The sequence below is a fragment of the Oryza glaberrima genome, chromosome 6, assembly GCF_000147395.1.
Source record: "Oryza glaberrima chromosome 6, OglaRS2, whole genome shotgun sequence".
NCBI classification, from domain to species: Eukaryota; Viridiplantae; Streptophyta; class Magnoliopsida; order Poales; family Poaceae; genus Oryza; species Oryza glaberrima.
Window position 1 is genome coordinate 817344 of NC_068331.1, and position 25282 is coordinate 842625.

The window sequence follows — 25282 nt, forward strand, 5'->3', positions numbered from 1 at the left end:
TATTAACCCCAAAACTTAAAAAATGGATTAATATGATTTTTTAAAGAAACTTTTTTATAGAAAACTTTTGTAAAACACACACTATTTAACAGTTTGAAAAATATGCGCGTGAAAAAAAGTAGGTGAGTTGGGAAATAAGGGGTGAAGAACACAGCCTAATACTGGTTTATATGACTTCCACCGAGCGGTTTTAACAGCGGTTTCATCGGACGTGACATTCACAGCTTGTTCAAGATTCACTTGCTCCCAACTTTGATCCAACCTTTAGATTCCTCAAGAAAGACGCACCACTCGTATTGATGGCATCTACGACATCCCCAGCTTCAGACTCAGCTTCAGACTCCCTGCCTGAATGTCCATTTATATTGGGAAGCTCGAACAACATATAGGTTACATTCAGAACCAAATCACAAGCCAAGTGCACGCAAGAATATATATTAATGTTCCAAAATATAGCAGCTAAGCTCAAACACTCATAAAACGAAACATTATCTCCATCACCAGTGGAAATCCTCAACGGTAGCGAGTTCCAGAATCCAGACTTCCAGCATAAAAGCAACAGCTACTAATAGTTTAGGTACAAAAGCATCCAGTGCACCTCGAAAATATTAGACTAGAGAATGCAGCTAACAACTGAGCTACAAAACGACTGCAAGTATTATTAAGCTAAGCATTAAGATGCTCTGCCCTACATCAGAATTCAGAAGAGAGTCTCAGAATCAGATGATAAGAGCAGAGCTCTTGTGCAGCAATCACTGGCCGTCTCCCTCTGAATAGAACATGCTTGGGTACACCCACAAGGCCTGCAGCTGGCGGTACCAGTTTCTTTTGAACACGAGGTTGTCATCAGTGTTAGGATCCCACACAGCATCTGCATCATCACCCAACCCATGCAGGCTCAATGGCTGAGAGTAGTGAGCATAGTACAAGCAGTTGCTCCTCCCTCCCCAGCGCTCCGGGTTCTTGAAAGAAAATGGAGGGCTCCTTGCATCACCCCCAATGAAGAGTGCCCAGTTCTCCAGCTTCTTTACCTCCACCCATTTTGCAGGCTTGGTCGACATGTCCAGACGGTATGGCCTGTAGAGGACCGGTGCTCCAAATGAAAAACTTATGTAGTGGTCAACAATGAGAAGCATGTCACCACAAACCACAAACCATGGTCTCATATACGGACATTCATTCATGTTATCCCACCAGAGAGTTTTTATCTTTTCCAAGCGAAGAATGGGGGCCAACTGCAAAGTGTACAGACTGTATTCAATCACAGCGATGAGCTGACCATTGAATTCCACAATCTGATCGACCCGATTAACGGGCAGCTTGAGCTCAGACCAAGAGTCACTTCCAACTGGCCAATCAAACAGGGAGGACTGAGTGCTGATAATGAGATGTGAGTTAGGTGACGTGATAGGAGCCGTCAGAATGCCACAGTAGTAGAACTCATCACAGTTCTCACTGAATGGAAGGCGTGGAGGTGAAACCTCAGCACCGGTGAACACATCAACAACAAGACAATAACCACGGCGGCAGCAGATGAGCTGACCATGGGAAGAACCTGCAAAATGCATCCTCTGCAGAGTTTCTTGAGGAATCTGGCAGCGGAGTGGGGTGTTTCGGTTGGCTAGATCAATGACCTCACACGAGCGTAGCTTGCGATGACCATTGCTGCTAGAAGGGGCTTTGACGCGGACATTGGGTCGGACGAGGAGGGGTGGGAGTATGGTGCGAAAGTTAGATTTTGATGGGTAGGATGAGAAGGCAGCACGCCAAGAATGGCAGGTGCCAGTGAAGGCAAGGAGGTCAAGGAAAGAGCCCAACAGAGCAACAATGGAGTGAAGCAGGCCCTCTGGGAGTTCTGCCCAACCTTCGATCACAGACGTGGCAGGGGGTGCTGAGCCAGAGGCTTCAGAAACCTTGCTGGGGCTTTGCATGATGGAGTATTGCTGGACTCCCTGCAACACATAATGAATTCAAAAACAAATTAGAACGGTGAAAGCCTGCTAGAATTTCAGCTACCAAATATATGCGGAAGATACCTCAATCGTCATTATACACTGAAAATAAAAGGCAAAGATCTTGATTCCAGCAGGTACATTTTTTATGTTCAGGGAGAAACAATAGCATACAGGAAAAACAGTAGCTCGTTTTTCTTGAAAATGCATGCATGCCTGCTTAAAGTTTAAAACTTTCTATGTGAAGCCCATCATTGTATTCAAATAATGTAAAAAAAAAGGCCTGAAATATTTTCTGTTTTGATGCCTATCTCTATTTGAGGGTCAAATTATGACAAAAACAAATATTTTCTGTTTTGAGGCCTTCCTCAATTTGGGGATCCATTCATGCATGGCATCAAAATTTCTGTTCAGGAATCACCACATTGCATCCAATTTCGCGCATTTTGTTTTCACACTAGTAGAGGCACGTGCACCTATACGCTCTCATAAACCTACGTTTTTTTTTCACGAATGCGCAAAAGGATTGCGCGTCAATATATTAGAAGAAGATAGTAGAGTTTGGTTAAACATTGCAAACGATCAGGCCGTTCTCATATACGTGATCAACCATGTCAATCTAGGGTTCTTCGCTAGCACATCCAACAACAAAATCCAGTGCAAGATCCACCCCTACCAACGCGGGGTAGATCTCACCACCACAGGACGGGACGCGCTTCTCGGTTAGGATCGGATTCGGAGACACGAGTGACACAGACACACACACGAGGAGAAACTGAGAAATGTATCAAATAAAAATTAAAAAAAAAAAAACGAGATGAGGTGTTGGTTGCGACAAGGTTGGGGGAGAAGGGAGAGAGTTTGCAGGCCTTGCGGATGGACGGACGAGTCTCCGGCGACGACGATGCCGGCGAGCGGCGCCCTCTCCGGCGATGTCGGCGTGCGGTGCGGTTAGCCCCTCTCTCACTCCCCTTCTCCTGCTCCTTTTATGGCCTCCAATCGTGGGCCCAATTTGGGCTTTCTTAACTGGGCCTAGCAATGTGGGCCCAAATCAAAAGTTGGGCTGGATTGGTTGGGCCTCCCATGGATCATCACCTCGCTGACGCATCCGCCTCCTCGCCTCGCCTCCACTCCCATCGGACGCGCCGCCGCCGCCGTCGCCACCGCCGGGTTGGTCTCCTCACCGGCGCATCCGGGGAAGCTACGGGTTAGCAAGCGCTCATGGCCGGGAGCCGCCGGAAGCGGCAGCGGCGAAGACCACGGCCGCCGTCGCCGCAGGCCGAGCCCTCGCCAACGGAGCTCACCGCTCTCGGCCAAAGGTCCGCACCGCAACCCTAACCATGATTTGGTCTGTTTTATTTATCCTTCTCTGTTTCACCTTTGTTAATTCGATGTTCCTGAGTGGATGGATGTGCGTCAAATCATCGTGAGGCGACAAAGAACCCTCATTCATCGTATACCACGCGCCGATAGCGATTTCGTCTCATGATGTCATGAACTAGGTAGGGTGAGCTAGCTCACCAGTGCATAACTTGTTCTGTTGTTCAGTGATGAGGTGTGAAACTATTTGGTAATTTGGTATAGTGGGAGATGATGGATATTTGGTGTTCAAATTTAGGTACAATTTAATGCGGTCTCGACACGATTCTAGTCGATTACATAGTTCCAGGACGTTTATGGTACCTGACATTCTTGTATGGTAGCATTGCCAGTAGTGGTTTAAATTGGGCCGCGAGAGGAGCAAGATCGATTAATGAATTAATCAAATGCGCTTACAATTTTTTTTCCTGTTAAATTGGATGCATTGCCCGCATATTCATGTTGTCGGAATAAATATTTTCATCACTTTTGGTGATATTTGTTCTGAGGGTGCTCTACAATGTATCGCTCTGTCATTGTTTTGAGGGGCCAAAAAAGGGTTTGGAACACTAGACAGATTACAACTGTGCTATTGTTCAAGGTATCAAAGCTGTAAGTGGTTCTTGGAATTGTTACAGTTCAATGAAACGGGCATAATTATTTGCCTCAGCATGTTACAAGAGCCTATTGCTCGATATGCCCAAGCTGTAGGTGAAGTTACCAATTCATGTTGCTTCTTTAAATGAACCGACATTGTGATCAATATCATTCCATTTCTAAATCTTTACTAATAATGTTATCTTTGAGTGCTTTCTCTGATCCAGTCGTCCTGAATTTTTTTCATTTGTTTGACAGGGAAGTTTCTGTTGCAGAAAGGCCCTTTAAGAAAACCTGCCACTCATCAGTGTCTACATCCTCTACCATGTGTGAACCCCATGTTTGGCCAGGTCTCATGGACAGCATACTTCACCAAATCATTGCTTTGCTTAGCTCATTCCAGGACTTGCTTGCTTTTAGTGGCACTTGCCGCTCTTGGCGAGCTGCATTATCTTCCTTCCCATCCATATATACTTTCACCTTCCCACCTCTTCACCTGAAACCAGATATACCTAATTCCCATCCCCATTGCAGCAGTTTTAGGTACACTCTTTTATATAAATGCAGATGGCAGCTTGGTGATCCATCCAAGAGAACTTTATCCCTTCGCTGTTCAGCTCCACAAAATACTCCAAATCGCATGCGCTATTTGGGTTGTTCATATGGGTATCTCATCTTCTCATATTATGAGAATTGCCTCCTTGTTGATATGTACACTGGCGCTAAGGTGAAGCCTCCCAAACTACAATCCGCAGGCAACAAGGAAACATACTATGGCATCCTTACTGCTCCACTTAATTTGCCAATATCGCATCTCCTACTTTGTTCGAGATCGTCCATATTCTATTGGCAGGTTGGAACGAATTCTTGGTCAGAGCACCCTTTTGGCGGTGAGCGCATTCTTCAGATTGTGCTCTTCAAAGGTGAGTTTTTTGCGATGGACTTTCATCACAGGCTCCATACCATGCGCTTTGCACCTCAGCTCAGCATGCAGGAAGTAGGGGTTGTGTGGGGAGAAGAAATGTTTGTGGGCGTACATTTTAAGCCGTGGCTGGTGATCAGCGGTGACATGCTTCTCATGCTTGACCTCTCAGTAGGCATTCACCATTCGTATGGTTTCCCTGGCACCTTTCAAGTCTTTCGTCTTGACTTTTCTGCTCAAACAGCCAAGTGGATGAAGATGGAAAAGTTGGAAAATAGTGCTCTATTTGTCAGCCTTGATAGGAGGAATCCTACATTCTCTTGCACGAACCCTGAAAGATGGGGCGGAAAGAGTAACTGCATTTATGTTGCGAAACCATCTGAAGATTCTGATGAACCTTGGACTGCAGTCGAGCTTGGTCAACCAATTCCTGGTGCAACACATTGTGTTCCATACAGTCATGCACTCCTGCGAACTGAAGGCCATTGCAGTCAACTAGAGAACCTCTGGGTGCTCCCCAGTTTTATTAATGGTGTTGACCAGTGATCTATCATCTTTGTTTTGTCATCATGTTTTAGCCATCATTGCAAAGCCCTTTCCTTACTGCTTGTTAGATTTAATAGGTTATGTACCTGTAATGGCTTCTTGACCTGGCATATATGGATTCTTGTACATCGAAGTTGTATTGTCGTGCAGTTTCCATGCTTAGTTCTTGCTTCGCTTGTACGCATAGTTGGCTTGTGTTCTGTGACCTTGTGAATGCAGGCTTACGATCTTCTCTTCTTTTTTCGAAGACTGCTTACTGAATGTCATATTATCGCTTGCGAGTTGCGACTTGCACAATTTACCTTTAAGTTGGATTATATGAATATCATTGATATTTGTTTCATGAATGATTTAGCTAGCAATTCTCCTTGACAATTTATCTGCATTTCCATACTGGTCAGGAAGGCAAATTCTTTATAAGCTCACACTACTTTCCCAAATATGATGATTGCTTGTTCATGTCCTTTGCTCAGTTAATAGTATATGTATAACTAGAATGATGGCCGTGTAGATTGCGTGGCTAACATTATTATATTTTCTCACATAATAACACATATATATATATTCACATTTTATCAGGGACACGCTAAAGCGCGCCTGGGGTGTCTGCTAGCTAAAACGCACTCTCACAGGTACACCCCCTCCCTCCCCCTAACTCCTCTGCCCCTCCCTCCCACACCTTTCCCACCACTCTTGTTTGCACATTTTCTCACTCCTAAATTTTCTTCTCACATCCTTCTATCAGTAATTGATTTAGTCTTGATTTTTCTTCCCACTTCCTTCTCTCGGTAATTGATTTACTATCAATTGGTATTCTTCCCTCGGTAAATGAATTACTCCCAATTGGTTCTTACCCCTTCTCTCATTATAAATATACTTCCTCTGTTTCATAATGTAAGTCATTCTAATATTGCCTACATGTATATAGATGTTAATGAATCTATACAACATATGTTTAGATTACCACAAAGATTTTCATAGTCAATAAATTACTATTTGGACGGTTATTTCTCTTGATAAATAAATTAGTCACATTCATATTAAACTAGTAAAACCATTTTCCTAGACAATGGCAAAATGTTTTTCTAGGCGCGTAGAACTCTCGAAGCCAAACGACTGCCTAAAAAAATGGCAAGGAGGAGGGGGAGGGAGAGGACGATATGACAATCCGTCTGCGAAGACATATTTTCACACACGGACCACATAAGATGGCGTCTGCGAAAATACCAAAATTAATATGTCCAACTTGCATGATCGACAGCCCCTTGCCTATATGCATCGATGCACAGCATGTTTAATTCCAAGCTACCGATCGAACCATCTTAAATTCTGTCAATCTGTTTTGAATATTGTTCTTTTATTCACATTGGATATATATGATCCTGTCATGTCTCGCCTACGTGCTCATCACGGCTATTTAATGGCATCGATCCGTCTCTCACATCTCTTCTGCTAATTTATATACAGTCGGTATACGTGATCACAACATGCATGAACGTGATCACAGGAAAAGATAACTTCAAAAACCACGATTTGCCGAGATAAAACCTAAGAATGAGACACGAAGCTTAATTCAAATCAGCTGGCGGCTGATTACGATTTTTACCGGTGAACACAATCCACGCTTGAACTTTATGAATTGCATAAATGCATATGAATTAATGTATTTTGGGGGAAACAGATACAACTTGGTAGAGAACCAATTACAAATCTTGGTGCCCATGCTTAGGAGTTTATTGAAGTCCTAGTGGTGGTCTCGTTACATATTCCTGAAGTTATCCTTATATTTTTCATATATACTAGCGCTTTGCGCGACTTTTGATTCTATTTAAAACTTCTGTGTATGGTCTATTAGTTTACCTTAGCTTTTAAAAATGTTTTGATATAAGTTAATTTGTTTATAAAGTATCGATTGTCCTAGCCAACTATAGATATATCTAAGTTGTATTATATGAGTATGTTATAAGAGAAATCAGAAGCCTCCTTTGTTCCTTCTCTTTGAATCATATGTTTATGAGGAGATGAAACCTCCGGAAATTTAATACATGCACTCTTTCGATCCAATGACCATTGTTTATTTGAACTCTTCATCTGATGGCTAATATATTTTTGATGATGTGGCACATCCTCATGCAAGAAAGCTTGTTGCTTTCACTATATAAGATATGGAGTACATTATAAGCAAACATATAACACGAAATCAAATAGGTACGACACCTTATATCAGTAAATAAATTAGGGGTAATTGCTCATTTGACCTTGTTTCACAGCCTAACTAGTAACTACCAACCTGATCCTACTTTTTTTAGTTTGCTTATTTGATCCTCCTTTTCAAAATCGAAGATGAAGGCTGACACTATTCCATTAAAACGAGTTAATAGTGTTAGTGAGTAGCCAGGCCAGCACGGCCCGACTAACAAACCGTGCCGTGCCCGCCCATGGGTTGCACCTTCAGCCTAGGCATGGCCCAATAAAACTCGGGTCGTGCTGTGCCGGCCCGAAGGCACGACCAGGCCACTAGTCCATCATGCTCGTCCTTGGAATAAGTCTATTTGCTTCCCTCATCTCTTTGGGTCTGTTGACGTGAAAAACACACACTGGCCTGGGAGATCTGCTTAGCTCCAGTGCAGGTCCAAAGGTTGATGAGATGCGGGCGTGCCAGTCAGTTTGATCCTGCAACTGACAAGATATGTAAACAGTAGATCCCACAGCCGATTGGCTGACAAGCCGATGGAGTAGTTCCAGCCGATGCCGATAATAGCCGATGCTAATACCAGCCGATAATGATAGGGTTTAAGCAATCGGCTATATGTCCAATGTAGATGATGATATAAAGGCACTTGGCTGATGATAATAAAATATAACAACAATATAATCCAGTATAAACCAATCGGCTAGCAATGATATGATAGAATAAGCACTAATCCGAAGGGTAAATAATACATCAGCTGGAGGTCCGATGTCATAAAATCCACAGGATTAGATAAATTAATGAAACCTTTGTTGTCATCAGCTAAATCTAACTTATATTTATATGCAATCCTTATAAGCCGATGCAATGTCCAGATAAATTATCGGCTAGCACCCCGATAAAACATTAGCATGAACCTATCGGCTTAACAAGACTTATATTATCAACAGCAATCTAGTAGGTCGAACCTAACTGATGCATCACGAGATTGTATATGATAATCAACTCGATGAGCCGATAGATCTGTCTAATGTGATAGATATAACAAATCTATTTAGAACATCATTGTGATTGTAGAGATATATCGGCTAAGACAGAAGATCGGACCTAACCGAGACAGTTCCAACTAAGCCGATGCATCTCTAAACACAATGCAATTAGAGATAGAATCGAGATATCAGGTAGGCAAATGTATTAACCAAACCAGAGCGATCCAAGAGATTAGAGCGATGCAGCCTTGAACAACACCGAGGTAGATGACAGATTCACCAGGGCCCGATGGGACGTAGGACTTACCCCTTCGCCGGAGATCGAAAGCCGATGCAGCCCCGCGTCAGGTGCCAAATCCCGCCGGAAGATAAGTAAAAACCTCGGTAAAGAGGGTGGCGATGTGCTGAGAGTATTATTGATCGAGAGTGATAGATTACATAGACCCCGGGTGTACATATTTATACCCATGGGTTGATACAAGTCCTTGTCGGACAAGAAAGAAACTAAAGATAAAAGGAAAACATAAAGTCCTTATCGGACACTAAACACACTTTCCTAAATATAAAAGGAAACTAACAAACTATTTCTAATTAATAGATAAACTGCCATGCCGCATCCTCTTTGAACTCGGTTGCTTATGGATAAACTTCCTTTAGTAGATTGATTTCCTTAACCGAATATAGCAGGAATCTAACTATTGGCAACTTGATAACTCCCATCGGCTGATTCCGAGATGTTGCAGCCAATAGTGATTTTCAGCTGATGATGACTTTGGGCTTACCAAATTTTGTCGTTAACAGGGTCGTGGATATATGGCTAGAAAAAAATGTCTATATTGCCTCCCTCATCTATTTGGGCCTGCTGATCGTTGGGCCATGTCGTGCCGAGGAAGAGGCCTAGGCACGACCCAACAATTAGGCCTAGCTGGCATGGGTCCGACAACAGTCGAGCCATGACGTGTCTGGATCTAGCCAAATCTCCGTGCCATGGGTTGCTTCGTCGGGCTGTGGGTCTTTTGGCCAACTATAGTGTTAACTAAGGGGCAAATAGTCCCCTTTGCCCTTGCTTATTTGACTCCGTTACGTCAAAACATGCATATATTTGGATCTTTTGACATATTTGTGACAAATTTGATATATCTTTGACATTTAAGACAAGTTTGATATATTTGTCTTTGATTTTTTAATTTTAAAATTTTGAATCAATTTAACAAATTTGACTTTAGTTTGAAACTTTTTTTTGACAAAATAAAGAAAACAAAATTTGACATAATTTTGGCAGAATTTTTTTAAAAAATTGTGACAACATATTGTCATATTTTGTGGATCCCAAATCACATACAATGAAGCATAAACATGGATTATAGTCAAATCCAACTGAGATTTCCAACAACAAATTCATGGCCTAGTGCAATAATAGCCACCGGTGGCGGACCCAGGATTTGAACCTAGGGTAGGCCTAGCCAAAAAAAATTCGAATGCAATACAATATGATTCGATATATAATGTGGTAAACGATAGTACGATATGGTATATAACTCTAAATGGTTCAATACAAGTAGAAAAATAACAAATAAGTTTGAATCTTACCTAGATAAAAATGTAAATTGTTCAAACATAATACAAGGTCTTTAGATACATAGGATATTACAATACTAATCAAGACTCAAGAGCTTTTGCTTTACGCTTCTTCATAGTCATGAAAGAGTGAATTATGTCTTTCTCACGTACATATCACGCTCAATGAAGGTGACCAAACAATTATTCAATAACTTGTCACTCATACTATTTCTCACTTTAGTCTTCACTAAATTCATTGCAGAAAATACTCTTTCCACACTTGCCGTCACCACCGGTAGGATCAACACCAATTTAAGAAGCAAATACACCAAATCATAAAGATCATGCTTCTTTGTTTCAACAAGCTTAATAGAAAGCTGACCAATGTTGTTTAGGCCTTTGAATCTATCATCCTCTCTCATATCATTAATATATGTATCAAGTTGGAGCTCAAGTTTCATCAAATTGGAGCCTTCAATGTCCTTAGGATAAAAGCTTGCAAGTCTAAGTATTTTTTGTGCATCAAATGAGGCAAATGAATATGTTGGATTGAATGCCGACATACAAAGAAGCAACTCCATACTAACTTCATCAAACCGATTCTCCAGCTCTTGATGAATTCTATCAGTGACACCAATATACACTTCTCTCCTATAGTGGTCATCAATTGTTTGATCCGGGTAAAAACGGTGGGATCTTCCATGAGGCACATATTTAGCATCCATTGCAGGAATATCAATGGAATATTTGATGCAAAATGATGTAACCTTTCCTAAGAAACCTTCCCAACCATTGAACCTCATTTGTTGCATTTTTTTTCTTTGCCAAACCCACAAGTGACATCGCATTAACAATATCTTGGTCCCTCTTTTGCAATGAATTAGAAAACTCATTTGTGTAACCCAAAATGACAAGCATTAAGTGTGCATTGAAAACAAACTCAAATGACTCAAAAGCAAGAACCATAGCATGTATGATTGGCCAATCCTCTCTTTGAGTGGGATCTTTTCCAATTGTTATGAGTACTTCCCGGATTGTATCATACATGTCAATGATATGCAAAATAGTTTTGTAATTCATTATTTCCTGCAAGCCACTTCAAAAGTTCAAGGAAGTTTCCTCTGTTGTTAGATTCTTCAGTTTCATCATGTCCACGAAAGGCCAATCCTTGATGCAAAAGATACCTCAAACATCTAAGTGAATAAGTCAATCTAGCCTTGTAATTAACTTGATCTTGTTCTGACACCTTCACAATAACAATATCAATTTGTGTACCCTTTTTCACAAATAAGTTGTATTTTTCTTGAGCAAAATTGTGATCACTAGATGTTCCTCCAACATGTTTATCAAGGGCTTTAGCTCCTACATTCCAATTATGCCAACCACCCGTAACAAAATTTCCACTTTCTTTGCCAAACAAATAACAAACGAAGCAAAATGTTGCATCCTTGTCAACACTATATTCAATCCAAGGGTACTTATGAAACCAAATAACACTAAAGCGGCGATCTTTACCATATATTTTTCTGGATGGAAAATTGAAGGCCCAAAGATGGCATGGACCTTTTAGAATGTACCCTCTTCTAGCCGCATCTTGATCGTTGGCACCAAAACTTGAAATAGGAACCCTTAAGCCTGGATCATGTTCAAGATCATCAACATCATAAACCGGCAGAGATTCTTCTTTAGTTTCAATTGAAACCTCATCAACAACAACATCTGGAGGTGGAGCATCATCTACAACAGTATCTTCTTCAGTTTCTTCACATACCCCTTCATCAACAACTGTGTCTTCATCAATTGGAGCATCATCTACAGCAGGAATAGACGACCCTTCATCCACATGTGGGATTGGTAGATCACAAGCATTTTTTTTGCTTCATGCTTCTGAAAAAGCAACGCAATGCTTGACTTCTCCATGCCTCAATCTCCTAACAACCATCAAACAATGCAAAATTGTTATATAAAGGGGTAGTACACTAGTGTTGATGCAAAAAACACACACTGGCCTGGGAGATCTGCTTAGCTCCAGTGCAGGTCCAAAGGTTGATGAGATGCGGGCGTGCCAGTCAGTTTGATCCTGCAACTGACAAGATATGTAAACCGTAGATCAAATAGCCGATCTGCTGACAAGCCGATGGAGTAATCTCAGCCGATGCCGATAATAGCCGATGCTGATAGGGTTTTGAGCTATCGGCTATATGTCCAATGTAGATAATGATATAAAGGCAATCGGCTGATGATGATGTAATAAAATAACAATATAATCCAGTAGAAACCAATCGGCTAGCAATGATATGATAGAATAAGCACTGATCCGAAGGTTAAAGCATACATCGGCTGGAGGTCCGATGTCATAAAATCCACAAGATTAGATTAAACAGTGAAACCTTTGTTGTCATCGGCTAAATCCAACTTATATATACAATCCTTATAAGCTGATGTAACGTCTAGATAATTCATCGGCTGAAACCCCGATGAAACCCTTATTGGCAGTCAACAAGCAGGCTAGAGATTATGGTTCTAAGCACGACTTAGTAGATCAAACTTAACTGATGCAGCACTAAGTATGAAAAGAAACACAATATCTAGACAATCAAGCCCTTGACTGATTTTCAGGGTGGTAGATGCCTAAGCTAATCCAATCTAGCAACACGATTTAGCCGATACCGGCAGAAACCCTAAAGCGAGAAGTAGCCGATAGAGCTAAATTGATATGCTAAGACTAGATTAACAGAGACATACGATAAATAGGTAGGTAAATATATCATCCAAACCGTAGCAATCCAAGAGGTCGAATATACTGATACAGCCTTGTACGACGCCGATGTAGATGACAAATTCACTAGGGCCCGACGGAACGTAGGACTTACCCCTTCGCCGGAGATCGAACTGAACCGATGCAGCCCCGCGTCAGGTGCCCAAATTCCGCCGGAAGATAAGTAAACACCTCGGTAAAGAGGGTGGCGATGCACCGAGAGTAGTTGTATTGATCGAGATTGATAGATTACATAGACCCCAGGTGTACATATTTATACCCATGGGTTGATACAAGTCCTTGTCGGACAGGAAAGAAACTAAAGATAAAAGGAAAAGATAAAGTCCTTATCGGACACACTTTCCTAAAGATAAAAGGAAACTAACAAACTATTCCTAATTAATAGATAACTTGTTATGCCGCATCCTCCTTGAACTCAGTTTCTTCTGGATAAGCTTCCTTTACTAGATCAATTTCCTTAACCGAATATAGAAAGAATCCGACAATTGACAACTTGATAACTCTAATCGGCTGATTCTAGAACTCCGAAGCCGATACTGATCTTCAGCCGATGATGACTTTAGGGCTTACCAAATTTCACTGTTAACAACTAGTGCTGCCTGTTGGTCTACTACTAGAACTCTAGTCTCTAGATTCTAGAAGGGGGAGAGGCCGAGAGGGAGTGAGACAGTGAGTGGACTGTGGAATTGCTCACCGCAGTCCGGAGAGGCGAAGAGCCGAGCCCGAGTTGGAGATGGAGTGGCGCTGGCCGCCGGCCGGCCTGGGCGGCTGCCGGCTGGGCGCTGCTGCGCTGGCTGCTGGCAGCGTCGGTCGTCGGGACTCGGGTGGGGACGGGAGCGGGACGCCGGGACGCCGGGCAGGTGCCGCCGCGCCGGGACGGCGGCGGGAGCAGGACTGCGGCCTGCGGGCTGCGGGAGGCCGCCGGGCGACGGCCGGATGGCGCGGCGGGACGGTGAGAGGACGCGGCCGCGCGGGCGCCGGCGTGGCGCTGCCGCCATGGATGGGCACGCGCCTGGCGGCCTGGCGGGAGCTGGCCAGCCGGGAGGAGCGGCGGTCGGCGGGAGGAGCGGCGGGAGCGCTGGAGTCGCGCCGGCGGCCGGCCTGCCGGCTCGCGTCCCGGTCGCCGGGTCGCGGGAGCACCGTCGCCGTGACGCCGTCGAGTGGGAGGGGAGAGAGCGCACGGGGGAGACAGCCAGACTGGAGAAGAGTTAGGGTTTTCTTTGTTTTGATGGGCCAGGCTTTTTTCGTGGGCCAAAAAAATGAATACTTGGGGTTCTCTGGGCCAAATTCTAGGGTAGTCCTGGGCCTACCTAGACTACCCATTGGGCCCGCCCCTGGACGGCCGGACGACGCGACGGGACGGAGAGAGGACGCGGCCGCGCGGGCGCTGGCGCGGCTCTGCCGCCACGAATGGGCGCGCGGCTGGCGGCCTGGCGGGAGCTGGCCAGCCTGGAGGAGTGGCGGGAGCACTAAAGTCGCGCCGGCGGCTGGCCTGACGGCTCGCGTCGCGGTCACCGGGTCGCGGGAGCGCCGTCGCCGTGACGCCGTCGAGTGGGAGGGGAGAGAGCGCACGGGGGAGACAGCCAGACTGGAGAGGAGTTTGGGTTTTCTTTGTTTTGATGGGCTAGGCTTTTTTCGTGGGCCAAAAAAATGAATACCTGGGGTTCTCTGGGCCAAATTCTAGGGTAGTCCTGGGCCTACCTGGACTACCCATTGGGCCCGCCCCTGGCAGCCACCACCAACATCACATGCAACAGCCAACGCTTTCTCGTGCACCGCCGCCTCCCTCCGCGCGCCAGCACCGCCACCCCTCCCTCTGCGTGCCAGATTCACCGCGCCCTCGCCTCCCTCTGTGTGCCGGCACCGTCGCCGCTCCTCTCCCCGCGCACTGGCACGCCCTCCCCCCGTCGGCAGGCCCGATACCGTCATTGCTACTCCCTCGGCGCGAAGTGAAGTGTATCGAGAGTATTTTGGTCAATTTTAATAGTAAATATATTTTTTTTCTTTTTTTTCCGAAACCCTAATAGTGTAGTACAAATAGGGTGAGACGGTATACACTCTAATATCCTCTTCAAATATTTTTTATTTTTTAATTTCAAATTTAAGCTATTTTTAAATTGTATTTATATTGAACTCTATTTTTTTTTCTTTTTTTCCGATCAATATGAGATTTTCTAGATGATGAGAGCGAACGTGGAAACTTTTGTTTTCTATTACTTCAATAAGTTAACAGATAATGGTTTATGCCAGAAAATGCTGATTCTATTGCATACGCAATGTAGCATATCAGCTTTCAGAATGCTTTGGCTCTGGATACCTGATCAATGAAGCATCGTCGTGCATGTTAAAGAAGGGCAATTTTAAGCCCAAAACAAGTGTAGAATAGTGGCCCGTAACAATCGGGCGATTACACCCGCGGGGGGGATGCGTCCAGAGCCCACACAAAAAGATCTGAATTAATAACTGAATTAAAACATGCTAAATTGGGCTTTTTGACATGGTAACAATGAAATGGACCATGTGCATTTTATTATGGAAAAGCTTGGAATCTAATTCCATTCTAAAAATATCGGCAGATGCTCGGAATTCCAAAACAAGAGGAGTATATCCAAATGCATACAAAATGGTTAGATCTGATCTCGGTAGAACTGTATTATTATTATTCAGGAGCTACTTTACCTGGATACGGCAGAGAAGCCACGTATCCATATCGGATACGCGGACGGATCCCGATACGTATCCTGTACGTATCCGCCAAAACGATAGCGCGCGTCGCAACCGGCCGCAGCGAAGCAGAGGAGCGCGCAAGCTACAAGGCCATCGCTAATGGGTGCACCAGCTAGCGCTCAGAACCTCCGCCGCCAGGACCATGGTGTCCAGGGCCACCGCCGCCCCCACAGCGCTTCCGTCGCCAGGCATAGCACCGTCACCAGCGCATTTTCCTTCGTTCCATGTGTCAATCAAGTGCTACCATGGATTTTGGAACTAGAACCTCAAGTGCTAGTGCGTGTGTATATCTAGCCATCCTAGTGGTAGTGCGGCTGCTATTGACGCTTACAAATTTATCATGAGACTAATAGAACATCAAGGGCAAGCAACATCTTGATCTAGTGGTGCTTGGTGGCTTGGTGCTAGCGTCATGCCACCTGTTAGTCGACGCTTCAATTGATATTGTATACATGATGCATCAATTTATTGATCTTTCATGTATGTGTTGATTTTTCTCTAATTTATTAGCAGCTGGCAAGTTAAATCAGTTCGCCAACTTGAATTATATCTAGAGAGGAGAATTGGTGAAGATTGTTAAGGGATGCAAAGAATGCTATGCTTTTGATTATTTTCTTATAAAACTTCCCTATTTATATATTTTTAATTATATATATATATAAGCGTATCCCTGTATCCTTACTTTTAGAAAAATGATAATGACGTATCCACGTATCGCCGTATCGTGTATCCGTATCCGTATCTGGGTAACATAGTTCAGGAGCATATCCAAATGCATACAAAATGGTTAGATCTGATCTCGGTAACCTAACTGTATTATTATTATTCGTAGGAAAAAGTATCTTTCTTGACTTTGTAATCTCTTTGGCTTTCTAATAAAACCCCGGTCTAATGACCTGCTTTCTAAAAATATTATCTCAGGTAGGTTAGGTTAACCGTTGACTCGAGAGGGAGGCAATACTCAAGTTCGGTCTTTTCTCCCTAAAAAAATTGGTCTTTTCTTTAGTAATTTCGAGGACCTGTAGCTCACTTTATTAGATATATGCGTTTGATTCACTACCCAGTTATGCCTTGCCACAATTTTTCAATAGTATATACACATATCATATTGTTGAGTAAGCGGTTTGCCAACTATGGGGAGGAGCAGGCCCCCCGTGAAGATACGGCCGAGGGCTCAGCTGTGTGTGAGATTGAATTCACCTATGGGGTGTGTAAAAAAAAGCCAAAAAAGAAGGTGAACGCAAAAATTATATATGTTTAGATCATCGGAGGAATAACACCCTACTTCTGTGTATGGATTATCCAATCTCTCAAGAACACCAAGCTAGAAACCCCCTTTTAGCTAGAAAATCAGGATCCTTTTCTAAGTGGCATGTCATTTTCTTTTTTATATCTCAAGGAGGGATGTACATTGCCGTTGTTTAAAACATACTAGACTGAAGAAAATAAGGGTGAGTATGCAACCAGAAGGTGCGCAGCAGGAGGCAGCGCCGAAAGTGGAGGTCTCCTGGCCCTGCCCTTTCTCCTTCTCAGGCGATGGGGTGTGTGGCGTGGACCTTTGAAGCTTGAAAGGCCAAGATGCCATCTCATAATTTAATTATCCATTTTTACATTATCGAGGTCACCGTCAAATTGAAATACTCCTCTATAGTAGGTGGGTGATCTAATTAATTAAACCCGGTAAGTGTTTAAATTCGATCAGTTGCAGATGGATGTTAGATATATATATATAGACCCGGGCGGGCGGTGAAGGGAGGCCGCGCGCGCTCCCCTCTTCCAAGAAACGAAAGAATTAAAAGAGCGAAGAAAATGGCGGATTCCACGGTGGGCTTCGTGGTGGGGCGGTTGGCAGAGTTTGTGGCGAAGGAGGCCAAAGTCCTGCAGGGGGTCGAAAGAGACGTGGTGCTGCTGAGAGACAAGCTCCAGTGGCTGCACACATTCGTCCAGCTAGCTGACCAGAGGCGCCGTCTCAACGGGAACGCCTACGTGGACGTGTGGGTGCAGCAGACACGGGACGTCTCGCTGGAAGTGGAGGATGTGATAGACAGGTTCATGGTCCGCGTCAACTTGGATCAGCATCTGCCCTTGTGGAGCAAGTGCCTCAAGTTCCTCACCGCCTGCGCCACGCAGGTGACCGTCCGCCGAGAGTTGTCCGGGAGAATCTCCATGATCACAGCAAGGCTGAACCAGATCTCCAAGCACAGGAGAGACTACATCCACAAGTACTCTTCACAAACCCTACTGGCTCCCTCGATGCCCGTAATTGATGGATGGTACGTACGTACGTCGATCTCCTATACTTCTCTACCAAGTCTCTTAATTTTACATAGATCTTTTTCTCTACTTATAATAATAAACTAGGCGCGGGCGCCGCTAATGTTTTTACCTACAGTTTTCCTAAGACTATATATATGCATACAAATTTCACATATATCTTGCTGTCTCTCCTACTTGGAAAACTGTGGACCTGTCCTCTCCTCCCATCACCTGTACTTCATCCCTCCCATAAAAAACCAACCCAATACCAGATGTGACACATCTTAATATTACGAACCTGAACATACATATGTTCAGATTCATCGTACTAAAATATATCACATCTGATTCTAAATTCGTTTTTACAGGACAGATGGAGTACGCAGCACTAGAGAAAAAAACCGGTTGAATGTGCGCATTACACTCCCAAACCATCCCCAATCATAATAGATGGGTCATGGACTCATGGTCTGTGGAACCCACTCAATTATTTGGGCCCATTAAAATGTACATGTAGATTTTTTTTCTTTTTTATATTTTTTAATTAAAATATTTTTTAAAAAATATGTTTCAAAAATTTATAAATCTAGACGCCTCATGCCTTCTAAGAGGACGTGTTTTTAAAATCACCCTTTCAGAGGGTGTCAAGGGAACTAAATTTAATCCATGATTAGCCTATGTGATGCTATAGTAAACATGTGCTAATTATGGATTAATTAGGCTTAAAAAATTTGTCACGTAAATTAGCTCTCATTTATGTAATTAGTTTTGTAACTAGTCTATGTTTAATACTTCAAATTAATGTCAAGCATCCGATGTGATAGGGACTAAAGTTTAGTCCCTGGATCTAAACACCACCTTAATCCATATGTTGCCACGCGCAGTACCATCTCGTGCATATATAGCTTGTGTGTTGAAGACTTTTAATAGCATTAGGTTGTGTTCCGTGGTGTGGGTTGCCAACGCCTCATCCTGACACGCAACGGAGTAGCGAGTTAATGTATTATTAATTAAGTATTAGCTTAAAAGCTTGGAAAATATATTAATATGATTTTTAAAGCAACTTTCCTATGGAAATTATTTTTCAAAGAATGTGCGGTTTGACGCTTCGAAAAACGTGCGCATGGAAAATAAGATGTAGGAGTTCCAAACACACCCTCATTAATTGTGAGCATGTTCCCAAACTATTATGCGGTGTGAATGTTATTACAAATACTTTTGATATAAAGGTATCTTTGAAAAATTAAACTAGTCTATTTTTAAGTTTGCAATATTAATATCCTATTAATCATACGCTAATCATATATTGTGTTTTCCATGCCACTGAGTAACTAAGTCTAGTTGCACGTTCGAACAAAGCTTAAGGATGATTAAAAGTGAAACTTTGGTAAGAAACAAAGGCCCAAAGTGCATTAGGAACATTTTGACTACATAGTATTAGTAATATATTTAGTCCAAGATAAAATGGTAGTAGTACTAACTTTTCCATCATATATATCGTAGGCAAATTGTTTACTCTATATATGTGCACATCATATTCATATCTGTTGATGTAAAAACAGGGAGATCTGCTTAACTCCAGTGCAGGTCCAAAATCTTGTCTTTAGATTTGTGAGCGTGCCAGTTGATTTGATCCTGCAATCAACAAGAAATAAAGACAAAGAAACCATAGTTAATCCATAAATGATAGCCGATCGGCCAGTCGCCGATGACATATCATTTATACTCGAGCCGATGTCATCTTTGCATCGATCGGCTGTGTGAGGCAACAATAAAAGAACTAAACCTATTCGATCGGCTATAGTTATTAACAATATATAATCTTTATGTCGGTATATGCTTAAACCAAGTGATTGGGATAGATCAGTCACCATGCCGAGACAGTATAAATCACTTAAATCGAAACATGTATTAACAATGGGATTATATATGTTCATAGCGCAGCCGATAAGATAGGTCTAGCATGTATCGGCTAATACTCCGATACTATTCCATATTAAGATATTATCGCAAGGAAATATATCAAACAAGTAGCTCAACATATCTAAAAATAATAAGATCTTAATATAAAAGGCGGATCTAGCAAATCATTTAAGCACATGAAATATAAGGCTAAATCAGGTAAGATTGGCTGAAACCCCAATACTACTATAATCGTCAACCAAGAAGCAGGCTAGAGATTATAGTTCTAAGCACGACTTACGAGATCAAACTCAACTGATGCAACCATAAGTATGAAAAGAAAGACAATATCTAGACAATCAAGCTATTGGAAGCTTCATAGAGTGGTAGATATCCTATATAATCTGAACCAACGTCAATATTTAACCTAATCGGCTGTTCCCCAGTGATAGATATTAGCCGATTGGAGGTTAGATAGCGATATTGTCAGAGATTATATAAGATATATGATAACTCGACAACTTACATGGACAGGATTAGAGTATCATAACGATGGAAGCACTAATCCCGAGAACGCAAGCCGCCATAACAAGTCATACCTCTAGTTGAAGATCGAAATCGATGCAGCTCAACCCGAAAGCAAGAACTCGTCGAAACAAAACAAAAGTAAAAGGGTGGCGATGCGCCGAGATTGTATTTGAACGTGTGTTAATTGATTACATGGGGCTCGAGGTCTATTTATACCCAAGATTACAAAATATGTCCTTGTCGGACACAACTCTTATCTCTAACAAACTCTAAGATACCATAAATCTTTGCAGCAGACTTTTGCTCACACTTATCTCTAAGGAAATTACATAAAATATCCTAATTAATAGATACAATTGCCTCCTTAGGACTCTATCCGTGTGTGGCAATCTACGTAAAGCATATTAACTCAGCTTGATGACGTAAACCGAGTCATATTGTCGGAATCGGCTGTATCAGCTTTCCCTATCTGACTCGGACTCAGCCGATCTGTTCGTAGCCGATTTGGATTCTAGCCGATTCTTGCTATATTTCCGATATGATCTCGAACTTGGATTCCGCTTCGATCTAGTCTTTATCTCCGATACTTAGATTACCAAATTTGGTCGTTAACAATATCATGCAACTCTCCGTCGTAAGCTCGTTGTCGGTGTGATCCTTCTCCAAGTCACCATCGTTCAAGAGTTGGGTCTTCTTGGCTACACGATCTGATTTGGAAGCCTCACCACTTCTAATTATTTGATATTAGATCATTTCCTAATATTCGCGTCTTTAGTTGGGTTATTCTCACCGACTCTCCGCTGCTCGGGGTTAGGCACGACCACCATCACCGCCTCCCGGCTCACCCCCGATCATGGGGATTTGGGCTACCCACCGCCACTTGTATGTGTCCGTTGTTGTGGGACCGTTGTGCCGCTTGGAGCCATCGCCAAGACCTTTGTCGTTCTGAGAGATAGGGTGCATCGGAGGCAGTGCACGTCGCGCTCTCTGGAGGTGCATCCGATGAGGGCTCGCCGGCGCTGCTGGCCAAATCTGGAGGAGGTAGAGGGATCGTGCTGTTCATGAACGATGATGAGGCAATGTCCCTCGCTCTTCCTATATCTCTTGGAACAAAAGAAGGGTAGGGTGGAGCAATAACATTGATATGTAGGGCCCACAATTTCTTTAATGTTTTTGTGTGCTTAGTGAATTTCGCCACGTGGCCAAACTGCTGCCATGTGTGTGCCACGTACGACCAATACCAACTTGAAGTGATGAAATCGGTTAGTGAGTGTAGAATATTTGGTATTTGAGTTAAGGGGTACATTTAGGGAACTAATTCGGATTTTTTTTTTGCTTTGGAAAACTATCCCTAAGTGATTTACTACTAAATTAATTTCCTGATTCTAAAACTAATAAGGCGGCAACCAAACTAAAACATATATAAGTACCTTTTTTTCCTTTCGCAAACGCGCAAAATAATTGCACGTCAATATATAAGTAACGTAAATCCACGTAAAACACATATCTAAGTCAATCCATACATGCGTGATGATATATAATAAGCTATTATATGTGGGCATGTGTTATAAGCTGACACTTTGTTTCATCTAACGAATTAACGCCATATGTCTCCATATATACATGCAGGGATGAAGAGGTGGAAATATTTGGCTTCGACACGGAACGTTCATCCCTCCTCACCTATCTTCTCGAAGGTGGTAAGGAGAGATCGATCACGTCGATCGTCGGGGAGAGTGGCATGGGCAAATCTACTCTTGCAAGGAGTGTGTACGACAGTTCCGACGTACGCAAAAGCTTCAAGGTTCATGTTTGGATCAATATCTCACCATGCTTTGAAGAGCCTGATATACTTTACTCCATCAACAAGCACCTGTCGTCTGGTGCCAGGGCTAAAGCTGAAAGCCCACAAGAAATTCTTGAAGCCCTCAATTTAACCTTGAAGACAAAAAAATATTTGATTGTGCTGGATGGGATCACAAAGTTGCTCAATTGGAGTTCCGTCCTGGACGCCCTGCCAGAAAACAACAAGGGAAGCAGGCTAGTGATCATCACTTCCCTCAAGGAGAGTGAAGGTGCACTTAATGGCCTAAGTTGTGTTCATGAACTCAGAGTTAATGAGCTTCCTCTGGGAGACAGAGTGTCACTATTTCTTCGCAATGCTTGTGGGAGCAGAAAGAATCCCGTCATCGTGTCGGCCGGCAGCAGGGGATTATTTGGAGAATTGGAGTCAAGAACAATGGAGAATGCTTATGAGGATATGCTTGAAATAACCAATGGCCTCCCTCTGGCGATCGTTCTTTTGGGTCGGCTCCTTCGGAGGAAGGAGTTCCCGGGCCAGTGGAATGAAGTGCTCAAGCATCTGAAGCTCAAGAAGCCTTGTAATCCTCTGGAGGGTCTACTTGCACTCTGCTTTGAAGATCTTCCGCATGATTTGAGGCCATGCTTCTTGCATTTTGCTCTAAGGCCAGAGAATACCATCTACAGCGCAAGGCGGTTGGTGCGGCTATGGGTTGCTGAGGGATTCCTCCAGCACACAAAGGGAGAAACAATGGAGGATGTCGGGCATACTTACCTAAAAGAGCTAGTTTCAAGAGGTATGATCCATCTAATCAAGAAGGAAAGTGAAGGGGAAATCATGCTTGTGACCATCCATCAGCAACTCCATGCCATGGCACGATCTGAAACATACTATCAAGCTACTTTTCTGGATGTCTATGGCCAGACGTATGTTCCGTCATCTGCAGCTGTTCGCCACATCTTCCTTAACAACATCAGGAACGCCAACATTCATATGGATTCTCGCTTCCCTAACCTAAGGTCTGTATTATGTGCTTTCCCTAATAATTGGGAGCGAGCAGAAGCAGTGGGTGGTGCTACTGCTATCACGAGTGATGACCATTATCTGGGACATTTTGGAAAATCTGAGTTGCTCCGAGTGATCGAGCTCACAGGGTTGCAAGTGAAAAAGGTACCTCACGTGATTGGGAACTTGATCCATCTTAGGTACCTGTGCATCCGGAGTCCCTGCTTGGTGGAGCTCCCATCAAGCATTGGAAATCTGATCAACCTTCAGACACTGGATATTGCAAAAAGTAGTGTGAAGAAACTTAGCGCATCTTTTTGGAAGATTTCAACGCTGCGGCATGTCATCGCAGAAAGGTTAGATCTGCCCGAGTCAGTAGGGGTGCTGAAAAACATGCAGGCACTCATGGGCCTGGTTTGCCTTCATCCATGGCACGGCAACATCAGCCCCTTGCACAACATGGTAAATCTTCGGAAACTGAAGATCTCAGGCCTCACCTCCAGTCACTCGGCCGCCCTTTCGGACGCATTCAGTAAGCTAGAACTACTCATTCACCTGGAAATAATCGGGACTGACATACCATCCACCCTGTTTACAAATTTTAGCATGCGGCGTTTACAATCCCTGCAGCTGACCGGAAAGATGATCATGCAAACCGCAGACACAGAACAACGGTGCACACTGCCAAGCCTCACCAAGCTGGTGCTGAAAAATTCAAAGGTTAACCACGGCTTCATCGACATGGTAGGCAAGCTCCCATGCCTCGCTGAGCTACGGTTGTTGTCTAGATCATATGACGGGCAACAACTAACGTTCTCTCCGGCGAGTGGATTTGGCAACCTAACAGATCTTGTGATCCGTAACCTCCCTGAATTGTCCTTGCTGATAATACAGTCGGAGTCTCTCCCAAAAGTCAGGAAAATTACTGTTGGAGATTGCAACAAGATGAGACTCAACGACCTTGAAGGGGAACAAGTGCTCATAAATCTCACGGAATTCAAGGTCATCAACATGCCTGATAACTGGGGGTTGCAAGAAGGCAGTACCTTCATAAATGACAAGTTCTTCCGTGTCAGCGCACCACAAAACAACGGAGCGGCGCAAATGCCAGAGAGCCGGAATAGGTTCGACATATGGTGTCGCCGTCTCAGGCCGCATCTACCCTGCCAAGGGAGGGGCAAACAGGGGCCGGGTCTCCCTCATCAAGCTTTGTAAAATTGAACTATATTTACAGTAGCTTTGTAAAATTTCAAAAGATTTGTATTATTGATCCCATCTATATCAAATAAATTTTAGTATTTGTATCCTGCCGAGAGCGCCCCCTCTGACCCCTCTCAAACACCTTAATATTGCTTTCTTCTACGTTTTTTCCTACCCTGCCAATTCCTTCCTGCACCGTGCAGGATTAGATTTAGACTTTAAAATATCAGGCTTCGGCCTTTGTGTATTAGTTTATCTATCTATATCTATCTCAAAATATACTAGCCTATTAACCTATTACAAAATAATACAAAAATTAATACTACAAATTTAGATCAAATACTTCCTTTCCAAAATATAAGATTACGTCATATCAGAAACATATAGGAGTAGAAATGTAGCGTGTCGATTGCCCGCTCTCTCTCTCCTCTTTCTCGTCTTATGGCCTTCCATGCAGGCCTAGAAATATGGGCCCAAATCAGTATTTGGGCTGGATTGCAAAGCTGTACGGGGCATGCGGTTTGGTTGGAAAAAGTACACCGAAGGTCTCTCAACTTGGTGGAGGAGGTCCAGCACGACGGGTGCGTCCAGCGGCCAGCAGGGGGGAGCGCGCGGAGAGGAGGGCCGGCGCGACGGGCGGCGGTCGGCGGAGAGGAGGGCTGGCGCGACGTGCAGCGGGGTTGGGCTAACGATGGGCGGGGAGAGGAGCGGAGGTGGAGACGGACGCGGCGGCGGCTCCACCGACGACGGCCTCTTTCTCGCCCTCCCCTCGCCTCGTCTCGTTCTCCGCTCCACTCGACGGGAGGCGACTCCAGCGGTCGCCCGCGCGTCCTAAACTCGGCGGTGGTGGCACTCGCTGGTGAAGACGAGCGGGGAGAGAAGTGACGGCCAACGGAGAGGAGCTTGGCATTGGCGGTGGTGGCCGCCGGCTAGACCCAGTGGACACTGTCTCAGAGCATGACACGTAG

The 25282-nt window shown here is 43.8% G+C and overlaps 4 protein-coding genes across 4 annotated transcripts; 3 read left to right on the forward strand and 1 right to left on the reverse strand.

Annotated features, from left to right (window-relative positions):
- Positions 1–419: 419 nt before the first annotated feature.
- On the reverse strand, positions 420–2901 carry LOC127776005 (uncharacterized). The gene is made up of 2 exons (XM_052302328.1): positions 2822–2901; positions 420–1952 (listed from the first exon to the last, which is right to left on the reverse strand). The coding sequence occupies exon 2, from the start codon at positions 1929–1931 to the stop codon at positions 753–755; it is 1179 nt and encodes a 392-aa protein (XP_052158288.1). The 5' UTR covers positions 1932–1952; positions 2822–2901; the 3' UTR covers positions 420–752.
- Positions 2902–3065: 164 nt separating this feature from the next.
- LOC127775705 (uncharacterized) lies at positions 3066–5623 on the forward strand. The gene is made up of 2 exons (XM_052301994.1): positions 3066–3271; positions 4167–5623. The coding sequence occupies exons 1-2, from the start codon at positions 3174–3176 to the stop codon at positions 5374–5376; spliced, it is 1308 nt and encodes a 435-aa protein (XP_052157954.1). The 5' UTR covers positions 3066–3173; the 3' UTR covers positions 5377–5623.
- Positions 5624–17399: 11776 nt separating this feature from the next.
- On the forward strand, positions 17400–18325 carry LOC127776223 (disease resistance protein PIK6-NP-like). The gene is made up of 2 exons (XM_052302583.1): positions 17400–17895; positions 18247–18325. The coding sequence occupies exons 1-2, from the start codon at positions 17432–17434 to the stop codon at positions 18323–18325; spliced, it is 543 nt and encodes a 180-aa protein (XP_052158543.1). The 5' UTR covers positions 17400–17431.
- Positions 18326–21161: 2836 nt separating this feature from the next.
- Positions 21162–24329, forward strand: LOC127776224 (putative disease resistance RPP13-like protein 2). The gene is made up of 3 exons (XM_052302584.1): positions 21162–21173; positions 21265–21428; positions 21938–24329. The coding sequence occupies exons 1-3, from the start codon at positions 21162–21164 to the stop codon at positions 24327–24329; spliced, it is 2568 nt and encodes an 855-aa protein (XP_052158544.1).
- The last annotated feature ends 953 nt before the right edge of the window (positions 24330–25282 follow it).